The 17,014-nt window shown below is 34.8% G+C and overlaps 1 protein-coding gene across 2 annotated transcripts in view; it reads left to right on the forward strand.

Moving 5' to 3' along the window:
• LOC125662664 (multiple epidermal growth factor-like domains protein 10) overlaps positions 1 to 17,014 on the forward strand; it is a 57,475-nt gene that overhangs the window by 8,752 nt on the left and 31,709 nt on the right. For both annotated transcript variants that reach the window (XM_056146542.1, XM_056146541.1), the window contains exons 3-6: positions 2,277 to 2,373; positions 2,596 to 2,829; positions 11,916 to 12,176; positions 12,318 to 12,452. In XM_056146542.1, coding sequence (XP_056002517.1) covers positions 2,277 to 2,373; positions 2,596 to 2,829; positions 11,916 to 12,176; positions 12,318 to 12,452 — 727 coding nt within the window. The remainder of the gene's footprint in view (positions 1 to 2,276; positions 2,374 to 2,595; positions 2,830 to 11,915; positions 12,177 to 12,317; positions 12,453 to 17,014) is intronic.

A 17,014-nucleotide genomic window follows, 5' to 3' on the forward strand; every position in this document is an offset into this window, starting at 1 on the left:
AGATTCTGCATAAACTCTTACAAAAGTAAATTTTTTGGTCACATTTCAAGAATCAAATTCTGCGAGGTTTAAACCTATGCTGCACAGATTTATAAGTTGATAGATTTATATTGAATAAGCTATCCTAAATAGATATGGAAACTTAAAACACCATGTAATATATATCTAGATTAGTAGAATTGAAAAAAAAATAACTCTTAGAAGTTATTAAAATCAGAACAAAGATTTTGATGACAAGATATGTTTGAAGGCGAAGGGGGGGGGGGGTATTCACCCCTTCCCAATTGATTGATTGATTGATTGTATCTTGCTTAACGTCTACGCTCGAGAATTTTTCAAGCATATGGAGACGTCACCAAGACCGGTGAAGGGCTTCAAATTTAGACTATGCTCAGTATTTACGGCCATTGAGCAGTGAGGGTTCTTTAGCGTGCCACACCTTCTGTGACACGGGTAATCTGTTCTTAAGGTCATCTCCAAGGACCCGTGACATTCACACGCCGAGCGTTTGGCGATGGAACTGTCACTACCTGTTTTAACGACTTAGGTCTGTCGCGGCCGGGATTCGAACCCCTTCATGCGGGGCGAACGCTCTAACCTCTCGGTCAAAGCGGCGGTCCCCTTCCCAATTGAAATCAAAGATGAGGGTTATGATGTTACGTCATCTGGTTTTTAACCGGGTTGCACAAAGTGTGTCCGGATTATAGAACGGACGGGAGAGCGTCCCTGTGATAAGGAACATCTATCTACTTTGTAAGGTGAAGATAACGAACAGTGATCAATCCCATAACTCCTATAAAGGTGAAGATAACGAACAGTGATCAATCTCATAACTACTATAAAAGTGAAGATAACGAACAGTGATCAATCTCATAACTCCTATAAAGGTGAAGATAACAAACAGTGATCAATCTCATAACTCCTATAACGGTGAAGATAACGAACAGTGATCAATCTCATAACTCCCATAAAGGTGAAGATAACGAACAGTGTTCAATGTTATATTTCCTATAAAGGTGAAGATAACGAACAGTGATCAATCTCCTAACTCCTATAAAGCATTTGACCCAATGATAGATTGTATTGGCAAGCTAGATCGTTATAACGACCATATAATTTGCGAAATGTTGACTTTAAACGAGACTGTTGGAACCCCTGTACCATCAACCTGTTTGTATAATCAACCCCCTCCACACCTCTAACTTGAAGTTCTTCAAACTTTGTACAGTTTGTATGGATGCATTGAAGATATGCATGTGCTTTTTTGAAAGTGATCAGACACTTTTCGAAAAAATTACGTGTAGACTAACTTGGTATTGCTTTGAATAGATGGTACCTTACATGTAACTCCTCTCACACCTCTAATTTGACATTCCTCAAACTTTGTACATTTGTTATGGTCAGATTGTAGATGTGCATGTGTCTCTTTGTAATGAATCTCTTACAACATTTATTTGACATCCCTCAGATCCTGTACAGCAGTCTATGCGAAAGACATCGGACCGTCGGGCCTGACCGATGTGCAGTGCCTAAGGTCCGATGCGTCATTTTTTACACCGGACCGGTATGTCCGATGTCTCACTGTCCGGTTTTGAGCTTTACTATTTTGACGCGGAGTCATTTAAATGTTTGTTATAAGTAAAAACTATCACACAAATCCAAATACGTAAATGAATATGATTAAAACCGCATGGACCGTCTAAAGTATTATGCGGGAAGGATCCCTGGTATAGTATTACTGGTATAATAAATAAGATTTCCTTGGTTTTGCATTTTCACGTGTTTCACTTTTATACATTAGGTTTTTCGGTCTGACAAAATTTGGTTCGGTCCGGTGTGTTCATTGATTACACAGGACCGAATGTCCTGTGTTGTCAAAAAAACTTTCGCATAGACTGGTACAGCTGTTATGAAAGCATTGAAAATGTGCATGTGTATTTTTAGAAGTGATAGGACATTCATCGAAAAGTTTACACGTAGGTGAACTTGATAATTCTTTTATGCATGATACCTACTTTGTGTAACCAACTCATGACCTCTGTAGCATATTTTTAAGCAACCCGGCCCATTTCTGCTCTTGAATCGATTTTATTTTCAATGCCATTTTAAGGTTCGTGTTTCTATTCACGGCAATTAACTTTTAGAATTTAAAGTTTATCATGTGATAAAAGAATATGTTGTATATAATCTGAAAGTATCTACTAGATATGGAAATAAACCATCCTTTATATTGTGAGTATTTTCGCTGAACGTCAATGGTTTTCTTGTTCATATAGGTGCGTATTCCTAAGATATTTGGATCACGGATGGAGCTACATTTGTTACTCACAATCGGGTTCGGAGTTCTCTTCCTTGTTCCGACACACTGCTTTGGTAAAACCTAGAATATAATCATCTTTTGATTAATAACATCACAATAAGTAATTCATTTATTTCACTCACGTTGCAACATTCCGAGCAAATATCCATTAGTTTTGAAGACGCAGTAATGAAGCTTTTATTCTAATTAACAGTGAACGAAAATTTATTAATGATATTTTTATTTTATTCATTTTATCAATTCTTTTTTCACGCTGGTTTGAAAAATAATTCCAGAGAACCTTGCACAAAATCCGAAATTCCGTGGTTTGCCATCACAGAGTTTTCCATACCCCAATTCACGTGCTTGGGCTGAGAATGCTGTGGACGGTTACTTACAGACAGATGGAGATGGTAGTGCTCACTGCAGCCTCACAGAGTTTTCAGTCGATAGGAAAATGGCATTCTGGAAAATACCACTCAATGTCTTTGCTAATGTGGCGTATTTGCAAATCCATTTCCGCAAATTTTGTAAGACATTCTTTGAAAGTTGGTTATATTGAATAGGGCATGTGTACTAATGGTGTTATCCGATATGTTACCTGCCTATCCTACATTAAATACGTTGTTTGATCTACGTCTGCAAAATCTCAGTTTGATAAAGAACAAAGGTAGGGTTTTGTCCAAAATCTGCCCTGTCAAGAAAATTGACCAAAATACTAAAACTGGTGTCTGAGAATGTGCAATTAAAAAAAAGAGACCTTTATTATTTCATTATTATTATGATTATTATTAGTTGATGTATTTATAAAGCGCAAAATTACAAATAGTTTCTTTGCGCTATGTGTTTATTCTTGATAGAAACTGTAATACATTTAACGGAAAACCATATATTGAACTGACGACGTCACTAACTTTGACGTTGATTTTGACGTGCATTTATTCTTCTTAAACGTCGTACAGTCAAGCGGTGTTTTGAGACGTCCGACATCGTGCGTGTGTGTCGAACTTTTGAAAGTGCAATAGTCCATTTTCTATTACCCCAACCCGGTTTCGGTTTTAGAATTTACAATATCCGCGATCACTTGACACCAGACATTCCTGCGTTGTTTACAAAATGGTAAGTAGCTATTTCGCCGAGTTAAAGGTGAATGATTTGCAGAAATATATATGGGAACGTGGCATTGCGGGGGCGAATTTACGGAGAACTAACCTTGTCAAACTATGGGAAGCTGTTAAATCACTAGATTTAGCGAATGATCCTGATTTTACATGTCAATCTACAGCTGTTGATCTGAAGGAGAAGCTGATAAAGCGACCCATTTCTGACCCATTTGTCGACAATAACTTCACAGATGATTTCTCAGGGATACCAGCCAATTTCCCTTTAATTGACATATTCAACTATCTTTTGCACAAAACTTACTATGATCAAAGAAAATTACGGCCTTACAAATCCTGCGCGGATTATAGCTTGTTCATAGAAGGACATGTCGAGAGTTTGACTTTCAATAGATGTGGAAACACTGACGTCTGTTTGTTCCGATCAAAAGTTGAGCCAACAGAGAGACGACCATACGAGTACAAGTCTTACCAGTTATGGTTTGCTATCAAGAAAGCAACCGGGGAAGTCACCTCTGCTTACTTCACTTGCATTAAGGGGGTTAGTATATTTCACAGTGTGTGTTTGTATAAACTTATATATCACATAGTACATGTATATACTAACAAGCTGATTGCATACTGTTATATAATTATATATATATATATATATATATATATATATATATATATATGTGTGTGTGTGTGTGTGTGTGTGTGTGTGTGTGTGTGTGTGTGTGTGTGTCTATCTATCTATCTGTCTGTCTGTTTGTCTGTCTATCTATATACATATACATATATATAATTTTAGAATGGATGGTGCATATGCATGTAGACATGTTTCTGCTGCTTTGTATGAGCTTGAGGACTATAAGATAAAATTCGTGACAGATGGACCCAATAAATGGATGAAAGACCCAGAATCCATGATAATCCAGTGCCTGTTAAAAGATCAAAGATTGTGAAAGCAAAGTAAATATGATTCAGTTTGCTAAAATATTTTTTATTGTTTTGTTTTGTATCTATATTTTACTTTCTTTTTGATGTTATGAATTTTTTCTTTGTATTTGAGGTTTGTTTTTGCATAATTCAAGAGTTTTCACTGTTGCCTGTCAAGTTAATACTGAAATAAAATATACTTCAGATCAGCAGGTAAATAAAAAATATCAAGGATTGATATTGAATTTGTTTTATTAATTCAAATGATAAAAGCATGAAAGTAGTATCAAATTTCACTCAAATAGCTTTTTGTTCAGCATAGTGGAAAATCCATAACATTGTTATGATTTCTTTCATTTAACAGATGCTCTGTTTTAAATGAAGAGAAGGAAAATTTGCTGGACATATATGATCCAAGATCAGTTGATGACTGCAGTGTGATAGACAAAGCTAAATTTACCACAAATTTAATGCAGGTACTAGTACGTCATCAGATATATTAAGAAGATATAAGTTATATATATATATATATATATATATATATATATATACGTATTGTATAATGTATGTTATTTTAAGTACTAAAGTTCTTGTTGTAAATATTTAGTTGCAATCAGATACACAAGCACTGGGTATTCTATTCTAGATCATGCTACATGTACTCCAACATCTAGATTAGAAAATAATGATAGACTCCTAACCAATTCACCGACAGAACAGAGGAAGAACTTCTCTAGTAAGAAATAAATATGTGATATAAGATTTTGTTTTTATAAAGCTTTATTGATTTTCTTTGCCATAAAATTGAAATCACCAGTACTTGCACATTTCTTATGAACTAATCTTTTGATGCCTGTATTGGAAAGTATACACGGGAAAGGAAATATTTGTACTCTTTGATACATTATATTAAATTTGAAAGGAAGTAGTTCTGAGTTTCTTGATTTTTTTAAACTAAAGAAAATGTTTTTGTCTAAGTAATATATTTTATGTTTGTGTACGTCTGATATTATAAACATGGTTTTCGGCAGCTGATTTTGTTCTTGGCATCAATCTTTATTTGGTATTATACATATATTTGTACTGAATTTTAGTGTCTGATGACGACACTACAACTGTATGAAAGTTTCGGGAAGGGCTTGGACAATTTAAAATATATGTCATCAAGGATATTGAACAAAGGACCAGAGGTCAAGTTGAAATTTCTGCATGGAGGACTATGAGATATGTGATGCTAACAGCTTCTGATTTTCATAGAATTTGTGAAAAAGTAGAAAAGAATCATTGTCCACAGTCCTTACTTAAAACAATCACGTCACAGTACAACACAAACCTTTCCGTGCCTTCTTTAGATTGGGGATTAAAAATAGAAAAGGTGGCTCGTGAGCTTTATGCTAGACCAAGTAGATCTACTCACAAGAAAAGGCTCGGTGTGTAATGAGCGAGTTCCCTGTTCTTGGTTGTAGTGTAGATGGCATTGTTTTCTTGTCAGTGTCACGGCAAAAAATTTTTTTTTAGATAAAATGTCTATTGCATTCAAGACATATGCATCCTAAAGAGGTTGCTGTTGAGAAAGGTTGTTCAATTGTTGGGAACACATCTGTTACTGAGAAATCAGAGTACTATCATCAAACGCAAAGTCAGATGGGTATCTATGGTATTCCTTGCTGTGATCTTGTCATTTATACTAAAAAGGGTATACATGTTTCACAACTTGAATTTGATGAAATTTTTTTCTGTGATATGATACTCAAAATGGATGTATTCTTTGATCAGCATATATTTCAACTTTGTTGGCTGATGTTACAAATTCAAACATAGGATAGAATGAAAATTCATTAAACATGTTATTTTCAGATTCCTGGGAAAAGTACAAATGTCAAGGGCATTTTCGAAAAACAAGAAAAAGAAAATGATCAGACATTCATACTTTATATGAATATCATTTAACAAGCTGACGGTCTAAATTGCACAAAGCTGTACACAAGCATACCACCTGATCAATAATAGGTTTTAATTTGAGGGGTATAACGCCCTAAAAATGTTGAAACATTTAAGATGAGCAATTACCTTCTCTACATGTATCCTAACTCTTGCCATTCGTCTCGTTTTAGTTACTGCCAAACCCGAAATTTGTCTATTCAAAGCAAAAGGAGGTATGTTCAGTGAAGCTCCCTTTAGGACTATATTTCCTCTTATTGAAAATCCTCGTTCTGCCATAATGTCATCATTTTTTTTATGTAATCTAAAAATCAAGATTCTTCATACGTTTATCAGAGATGCTGCCAGTGAATTAACTAGACACAAAACAAATTGTTCCTGTTGTGGTTATTGCAAATAATGACGTTAAAGTGTTGTGATGCTTATAAGATGGCCATGTTACTCTCTTTAAAAGAAAAAAAAAAAAAAACAAAAAAAAACAAAAAAAAAAAAACTCAGTGCAATCAATAACACGTGTTGTGTTAGGGAAATATTTAAAACATTTAAGTAGTTTCTGTACAATTTTATTCCTAAATGGCCAAGAAATTAAGAATTTAAGTTCGAAGTTGAGAAAAGTTGTCCATGTAAAGAAAATTTTGCTGACAGTTCTGACCTTTACACCAAAGATGGCATCCAATGTTGTTGTGTCTCTGCCTCTCCTGAGTCTCATTAGCGTCATTTCCATTTCTTCCAAGATGGTTAATTGTCTCTTGGGCCCTTTATTTTTTTGCCTGAAAATGCAATTTTGTTTATTGATATTTATAGAGTTTTAAAATTACTTAAGATAGCATGGTTCCTCTATAACATTAAGATTGTATACCATACGTTAAATTTATGTATATACTTCAAATTACTAGGATGACAAGAAAGCAGACATGTGGTAAATCTTGGGAGTTAAATGTACATTACTACAATATTACCTGATGATTTTCCATGTTCGTTTCTTCCCCCCTCCAGTAAGAAAGTATGATGGCCTTTTCTTGTATGGGATTGAACAACAGGAAGAATATTCCGAGAGAAAGTCCTATTGAAATACAAGTCAGTGACTCATTATTGTGATTGTGAACAAATAAATCAGGCAAATACTGATATATACGATATGGATCATTTTGTTACAAGAATACATACTAACATCACGACAGTTTAAACATCATGCTAAATATAAAGTGTATCAAAAATAGATTATTCTCAAATAAACCTTTTCTAAAAATAAAGGGGGGGGGGGGTGACATACCAGTATAAAATTTACAAGAAGCATCATTCTTGAGAACATCTGCCATTATATAACTCCTTCTCGTACTTCCTTTGTCCTTGAGATGTATGTCCTCATAGATAGACAGTTCTTCTAAAGTTTTGTCAGTCTGGCAATGGATACTGTAAAGCATTGTGCTGCTGGCTTTTGCAGGGCAGTAAGCATGGTCTACTAACAAAGAAAAATAATATAGGCATTTATACAACCAGACAATTTTCTTTGTCAAGTTAAACAACAATCTAATTAAAATTGGATACTTTGATCCGCTCCTTTACTATCGCTACCCACCTATGTGTAGTTACAGTAGACGAGTGGATCGAAATATTTGATTTTGATTAGATTGATCACTGTTCGTTATCTTCACCTTGCATAATGTAGATTGAGTATTGATTGATTGATTGTATCTTGCTTAACATCTCACTCGAGAATTTTTCACTCATATGGAGACGTCACCAAGACCGGTGAAGGGCTTCACATTTAGGCCTTTGCTCGGCGCTTACGGCCTTTGAGCAGTGAGGGTTCTTTAGCGTGCCACACTTACTGTGACACGGTTGTAGGAGTATATCTAGTACTGTCTTTTAATTTTTGGTTAGCAATGCATTTGGTAATCATAGATTTTAAGGACTCTTTTTAATTCAAAATTTATTGTGAACCTTTCAGTAAAACAAATCATACCATTGAGAATATTATCATCTCCTATCACAGGCACTACTTCCACATTTTTATTACATGTCTGTGTTTCAATACTGTGTAAAGTTCTCTCTACTTGCACTGTAGATATTTCTTCATATGCTCGCACATCCCAGCAAAATGACTCTAATATTAAATTAAAATAAATAAATAGTAATTTAGAAATAAAAGCAAACATACATGTGGATTAATAAATGAAACTGAAACAAAGAAGTATATCATATCCACAAAATGGTCAAGTAAGAACTTAGATATAGTACCAGTTTTTTTCTCTTTGGGGCATTTCCGTTTTTCTGTCTGGATAACACGCGTCTCTTTTTTCTGTGTGCTCTCTCTACATCAAACGATGTCCAAGCAGCAGGCAACGGGTCTGGGTGCTGCTCTGTTGACCTTCCCAAAACAAAATGCTTCGAACAGATATATGTAGACTTGTTTACGTTAGCAACGGCGAAGTTCTGTCTACCACACAGATTCACCCACCGTTGGCATGTGTCTGGTTGGGAAAACGGCTTTGGGAAAGGAATACAGGTAACTTCAGTCATGTGCTCTCTGTCGGTATATCGGGAATCACTCACACACACACCCCAACAACAATGTTTAACCATAGTGTGATTTAAACGGCGTGCAAAACTATACTACCATCATATGCCGCGCGTCGTAATGTCTGGTATCGCTTACAACATTGAAAATAATGACGTCAGGACTGCTTATATCATGTATAATTAAAATTACAGGGTTCGAAATAATCGATGACCCGATGATCTGGGGCCAGTAAATTATGGATTTGGGCTAGTGAATTGTAAAGAACATGTGCCTTTGGGGAAATTAATTTTTGTAGTTGTTGAAATTATTCAATGATCGGCCTCGTAAATTATTTTATATAAGATGTGTGCGTGTCCAGGTTTTTATCGCATACACAATAATTTCTTGATTTCATATTTTGTTAAGTTGTAGTGTACTATAAAGTAACCCAATGTAGAGAATTTCTAGAACATTTCAAAGAATGATTTGTTTTGAAAGAAGCAGAGTTAATGTCTACTTTCAATAAAATATCTAAGTATGAAGCAGAAGCAGACGACTCTGTGATGTCTTTCATTTCGAGCTCACAGAGATATATCAAATCGTATCAATGGGTCATTAGAGATTTCATTATCCTACTGTGATAGTATAAATATGAATTTCTGTATGTATTTATTCGTTTATAGTTTTGTTCAATGCAAGGTGAAGATAACGAGCAGTGAACAATCTCATAACTCCTACAAGCAATACAAAATAGATAGTTGGGCAAACACGGACCCCTGGACACACCAGAGGTGGGATGAGGTGCCTAGGAGGAGTAAGCATCCCCTGTTGACCGGTCACACCCGCCGTGAGCCCTATATCCTGATCAGGTAAACGGAGTTATCTGCAGTCAAAATCAGTGTGCCAAGAACGGCTTAACAATCGGTATGAAACACGTCAGACAGCATTTGACACAATCTTAAATTTCAGATTACCCTAAGTTCTATTTTGCATCTGGATTGAGTTGGCTGAGAAAAGTTTTATTCTGTTATTTCATTGGTTTTTGATTTCATTTGTCATATTTCTTTATCCAATAGTAATCTTTCAATATATGTATAAATCTACAACGTTTACCTATGTAGTTAGAGCAATAATACGTTTTGATGAGTTACAACCAGCTATCTCTCGCATCTTATGGCATGCTGTTTTTGTATTTGAGTATATGTTTCATTTCCATATAAAAAACTGATATACGTAATTATTTTGATTGCAAGTTCTCTACGTCATTGTAATACTGTATTCAAAGTTGTAATGATCATATGAGTCTGTAAGACTTATACGGTACCAATTTTGATGCACCAGATGCGCAGTTCGACAAATAATGTCTCTTCAGTGATGCTCGACCAAAATGTTTGAAATCCGAAATAACTATAAACTTGCTAGAACCATTTTAGGGTAAAACAGAGTGCCAAAAAGTTGAGTCAAATTCCTCTAAGGATAAGAGCTATCCGTGAGGGAGATAATCCTTAATTTTGAAATGAATTTCTAAATTGTATCACAGCAATTAAATATGTATCCGTATTTTCAAGCTAGTAACGAAGTACTTAGCTACTGGATCTTAATTATTTACAGAACACATGTACATATTTTGATTAATTAATTGATTGAATGTTGTTTAACGTCCCTCTCGAGAATATTTCACTCATATGGAGACGCCACCACTGCCGGTGTACAATTTTCTTCTAAAACGTTTACTGTAGGTACAATTTACAATTGTCATATTTCAATTACGTTTTTTTCTTCTTCATGATTTGTAATATTATTTGTATGTTATTTTAGGTCAATGTCTTTATTTTCTACTGAATAGATTCATGAAACCAACATCTGCCCTCCTGCTCGGTTACACTACGAAGACAGGTGTCTATAGTGTTGCCTCCAGTAGTAGACAAATAGAGAACCTACAAGTACAATTTCAGAAAAAGTTATCATTTTAGAATTGCAAGTGTTGAAATATTTTTTTCATTGCAGAAAGTAATACAAAGCATTTTCAATTTTTACGATTTATGGGAGTGCAGAATATGACAAAGAAAATGAGATATTTCATTGAACTTCTTTCCATTGAAAGAGTTCTGCTATCCATTGTGATGTAAAAAAAAAAAAAAAAAAAAAAAAACCCAAAAAACATTATAAAGCTATCAAATTTTATATACTCCATACTCCTTTGTTTACAAGTTTGCTGTAGACTTCCTAACTGAGCTGCCCTTGATTTTTGTTTTTTTCTTGGTGGGGGTAAGAGGTGTTGAAATTCTATTTGCCTTTGTTTTTTGTTTTGCTACATTTCCAATCTATCATTGAAATGTATTGCTATGGCAATTTTATTTTAACGATATAGTTAATAGTCCATAGGCGTAGAAGGAAGGGGGTTGTTTAATTTGATTAATTTTATATTGCTTAACGTCCCTCTTGAAGAGTTTTCACTCACATGAAGACGTTATCATTGCCGGTGTCCATTATGCATTGTGAGAGGCATGTAGAATATTCATGATATTGGGCCAACTCAGATCCACTACCAATCACCCAACAAACAGTTATCTATCACGACAGTAGTTCATGGTATTGCAGCAACAGTTAGCCCAACAGTGTCCCCATTATCACCAACTATCATTATTGCTTGTTGAGCCATCGTGGGTCCAATGAAACTATAGCAATTGACAAAAAAGTGGCATTGGGCCAATGATGTACTGCTAACTGTGTATAAATGGTTCCTCTATCTGATTGTAATTGTGCATAGTATTTTATTTTAGATGATGAATAAGTATGTACAGCTTTAAATAATAGATTAAGTGTGCGCGTAAAAAAATAGTAAGAATAGGTCTTCTGCAATCCTCGACCGTTTTTGTCTCTTGTAAATAATCGTAGCGTGTTTGTAATTACAATAGTATCAATTATTTTTCTTACCTTTTTGCCTAAACCTTGTTCTTTACAGAATCCTGGAAGCAGGTATATATATCGGTCAAGACACCAGCAATTGCTCATGAACCGTTATAAGAATTTCGCGAATTCTGTCAAAAGTTTTAAATCATGTTCTCTACAGCATGTACACAGTGATTCCAACTTTTTTCCATACTGAACCTGCATTTTATCACCGTTTTAGATCAAAATCGACAAGTCGGATTTTCAGCATTTACCTTTAACGACTCCAGTTTTATACCACCGTACGCAAATCACGGACCAGGAAGAAATATCTTTACTCACGACGCCACGACATGTATTCCATTGGTTTTCAACGTAACTGTCAATAAAGTGACGAAGGGGGTCGCATTATATAACTCCAGAATGAATGAACTGCGGACGACTTGTATTGGATATGAGCCTGCAGTTGCCACCATTGAAATATGTGAAATGTTCATCATGGGTACGTAGCTGTTGCACTGAGTCGAATGAATTTTTTTTAAAAATATCCTGACAAAGGCCCATAACCGGACGTGTTCATAGCTGATTTCTATACTGCTTCTGTGATTATATGTATGTATATTCTAAATTCTTTGATTTCTAGGTTGTGCAGAGAAACGTTATGGAGAAAATTGTAGATCTTGTGATTCAAAATGCTTAGACAGCCAGTGTGATGCATTTGATGGATCCTGTATCTATGGATGTCATAACAGTTTGATGATCCCTCCTGAATGTGATGGTATGTTTACTTGTTTGAATCAAAGTACAGACAGTACTGAAAGACGGTGGCGTGGGTTGCGAAAAGCTTAACTCAGGTGAACTTAAAACAGTACACACATAGAAATTGACTGAATGACGAATCATTAATGGTAATTCATTTAGTATTAATAATTCAATAATGCTAAAACATGGTATAAGAGTCCATAGATAGTTTATTACATCCAAAAGAAATCTTCACCTTTCACGTACATGTGGTTTAAAAATGCAGTTTCCAAAATTAGATTAAGATCATGCCTTTTAAACGAGCAAATTTGTTTTCTCAAGAAAATAGAGGAATATGGAACTCATATCCATGCACTGTTTTCGTCTTGAGCATATAGGGAAGTTTTCAGAATGATCATCTTGTAAAATGCAGAATGGCACTAGAGTCCGTGGCCTTTCCATTTTGAAATATCCATATTTTTCTAGCATGCTGTGGCACTCAAAACTTGGATATTCAACTCAGAAGAAACAATTACATGTTATTTTTCTGATTACATATGAAGGTAATAAATTACCTGATAAGTAGGCTTGTATTGTGTATCGGTATTGATGAAATTGACAAACGAATATTATAGTATCTATTGTTTTTCAAAAGATATTTCAAAGGAGTCATTTACCACGTGTTCAAAATATTCTTACATGGATTTTCAATCTACGGATTGTTCTCGTGCTTGAGATTGTTCTCGTGCTCTCTCATAATATTCCAAAATGAATCATAATAGATTCGGTTGAGCATCACTGAAGAGACATTATTTGTCGAAATGCGCATCTGGTACATCAAAATTGGTACCGTATAAGTTTACATTATGACCCCTGGGTCTAGGCCTCTGCTGGTGGACTGTTAGTCCCCGAGGGTCTCTACAGCCCAGTAGCTAAGTACTTCGTTACTAGCTTGAAAATACGGATGTATATTTAATTACTGTTATAAAATTTAGAAATTCATTTCAAAATTAAGGATTATCTCCCTCATGCATAGCTCTTATCCTTGGACGAATTTGGCTCCACTTTTTTTGGCACGCTGTTTTTGGCTATATTTAGCTCTAAAACTTCATAGGTATTTCGGATTTCAAACATTTCGGTTGAGCATCATTGAAGAGACATTATTTGTCGAAATGCGCATCTGGTGCATCAAAATTGGTGCCGTATAAGTTTTACATTCATGAAGTTCTCAAACGATATCTCAAATATACCTCATATAGGTTATTGAAATATATTTCAAATTTTGATTAATGTCGTGCAATAAAAAAATATCGTTCTAATTGCTGAAATATTTTAATTTTCAATCATGACATCCTACACCTTAAAAATCATTCAAGGAATTTTTGAGTTTTCAGAAGATAGCTTGATTCAGTGTGTTAGTCGTGTTTGTTCCTGTATACATTTTTCCAACTTGTCTCAAATATACATGTAATGTCAACTTTTCCATATGACATTTCAGTCATGTATTCTCAATGAAGATTTATCAAACTCTCAAAAGTTCTCATATGTTCAAATAATATCTTTCTAATGTAATCATTAAAATATTTCTGATGTTCATAGATATGCAAATACATAATGTTCATCAAATATATTTTATAAAGTATAGTGTTCATGTTTCAGTCAAAGCATACATGCTGTATTCCAGTGGGTCATGTTCCTGACTTTCTGTACATCTTTATTTCATTTTCTCTCATTTATAATCTTAAATTCTAACCATTAGTTATTCTTTTCTATAGATAGTTCACAGTCATGTGATCTTAAAATCAAATAATCAAGTTCTCAAGTAATATCTGAGAATTTTTCAAGTGTTTAAAGTATTTTCATATGACGCGTTATTCAATAAATGTCTGAAATCTTTGAATTTCCAATTAAGAATTCTCAACTAAGAGAACGTTGGGGTTATCCAAAAGATACCTAAATTAGACTATCAGAGTATAGGGTTCCGTGGAGATCCGCGTTAGAATACATGCATGTCCTCATTACCCTTTCTTGTCATAAAAGGTAACTAAATGGGGGGGGGGGGTGTCCTTCGGAACAGACTGCAAAATCCGAGGCCCCGTGCCACAGCAAGTTGTGGCACGACAAAGCAAAGGCCGTAAGAGCCGCAGCCCTTCACCGTCAATGATGATGTATCCATATGAGTGAAAAAATCTCGACTGGGACATTATGGAGGTATGCTACACCAGATACTAGTAAATTTGACATGGATGAAAAGTGGAGGTTATGTACAATAATATTTTGAAAAATTCAAATTTACTTTCTTTAGTCAAAAATGCAGTTTTAGTTGAAACCAATTAGAAACCCTTGTTGGATTCAGTTCAGTTTACTGTGCTCAAACCATGCAATGGTGCATGAGGTACTTGAAACATATTTACATATATACAATAACAGGTGTAAAACAGATGAAAAATCTGAAGAACAGACAATATTATTGATTTTCAAAATAAACATACATAGCTTTCTTAGAGTTACCAAATCTTTAGAAGACATGGGTTGACATTTTTCTTTTTGTGTTTGGGGCAGAACAATATTCTAAATCTAAAAAATCTCTACATAATTTGCACACTGCTTTACATTCCAGAATATAATGTAATTCATCTCCAATTTTCTTACATCTGCATAATGTACAAAAGCGTTTGTTTCTTTCAATATTACTCCATCTGCCTTATTCAACAGGAAGGTGATGGTTTTTAGTTCTTTTAACAAAGATTTTTTGATAACTTTCTTGTCAAATATTCCTCACATTTATTTTTTTTTAATTCTGGTGTATTCGACCCCGTGATCTAGAGTTCAGCAATAGACGTGCTAACCTACTTAGCTACACAGTTAGGCGATGCTTTTCGAAACGAATAGACAATTTCCATGGACTGGTAGTGTGCTCCTTTGTCAGCTGACCAGTTTCTATATTCATATGTCATTGGATCAAATGCTCTCTGACATGTTTCATACCGATTGTTAGGCCGTTCTTGGCACATTGATTTTGACTACGTATAACTCCATTTACCCGATCAGCATGTAGGGCTCGCGGCGGGTGTGACCGGTCGACATGGGATGCTTATTCCTCCTACACACCTGATCCCACCTCTGGTTTGCCCAACTATCTATTTTGTAATCTTTATAGAAATTTTGAGATTGATCAATGTTCGTTATCTTCACCTTTCATCCAAGGCTGGCAGAGAAACCACAGCTTTAAAGGCGCCAACTATTGATTACAATGCCGTTATCCATAGGTGCCTGGGTCAAGGATACTGCATTATAACCTATCTGTAAACAATGGAGGAAATTCGAACCACGAATAAATATTTCTCTCTGATCTATGGTGTCACTCTATACATTTTTTCATGTTCCAGGAAGCTTAAATACACGTGTCATTATCACAGAACACTTATTTATCCAAGTTTTAAAAGATGTCTTATCCCACTGATTCATAATCTATAAAAAGGCTTGCAACTCAATCTACCCCTTTCCGTACCCCATGCGAGATATTTCTCGATTAAAAGTTATCTATACTGCTTACCAGCTAGTTTCAGGGCCCCATTCACTCTCAGTAATTCTTCTTTAATATCTTATGTATATTTATGAAATTAGTAATATAACATACCAGTATTTCGGGATTATCTTCGCGTTATTAGCAAAAATATTATTGAAAAACTTTTCAAAAACTGTTTACAATCATACACATGATTTTGGTAATAAAAACAAATCCATTTTACCTCTTCTGAGCCGAAGGCTCAAAGAGCTAATCATATGGCCAAATGTCTGGCGTGCGGTGTGCGGTGTGCATCAACTTTTTGGAAAAAGGGCTATATCTCAAGAACCCCTTGGTTAATATTTGTCAAATTTGTCACAGGGTATTCTTGGCCCAAGGGCTTTCATTTGTACTAAAATTAGGGTTGTGACCCTTTAATAAGGGGTGATAATTAGGAAAATGCAAACAAAAGTAGTGGTTGCTAAAAAAATCTTCTTCTCAAGAACCACTGAGCAAATTATCACCAAACTTATACATAAGGATAATGATAAGTTTTAGATTAAAAAAATTGTTCAAGGCATCATCCTGGGGCAAAGGGTGCGGTCTCAAGGTCACTTCAAAGTTGACCTTAAATTTTGTTTTGTTAAAACTTTGATATTTTGCTTAGTATAAGGACTAGGATCATCAAATTTTGTCAGTGGATGCATCTTAGGACCTAATATCATGTTGTCTCAAAAGCAGGTCATGGTGACCTACTTTTTGAATTTCGCAGGTAATTATTATTAAATGGATTTTAATGCATATCTTGGACACTTTTGAGCCCATGATCATCAAAACTTGTCAGTTGATAGATCGTTGGACCTTAAACTGCGTCATGTAAAAAGTATGTCACCATGACCTACTTTCTGAATTTTATGGCTAATTATTTATGAATACATTTTAGGTTGTTATTTCAGATACCGAGAGGTTTAGAATCATCAAACCTTGTAAGTTGATGCGTCTAAAGGCCTCAAAACATATTGATAAAAAAGTAGGTGACAGTGACCTACTTTTGAATTTTGCAGACATTCAAATTTCACATTTTCAATTTT

This window comes from Ostrea edulis, chromosome 8 (genome assembly GCF_947568905.1).
Source record: "Ostrea edulis chromosome 8, xbOstEdul1.1, whole genome shotgun sequence".
Classification (NCBI taxonomy): domain Eukaryota; kingdom Metazoa; phylum Mollusca; class Bivalvia; order Ostreida; family Ostreidae; genus Ostrea; species Ostrea edulis.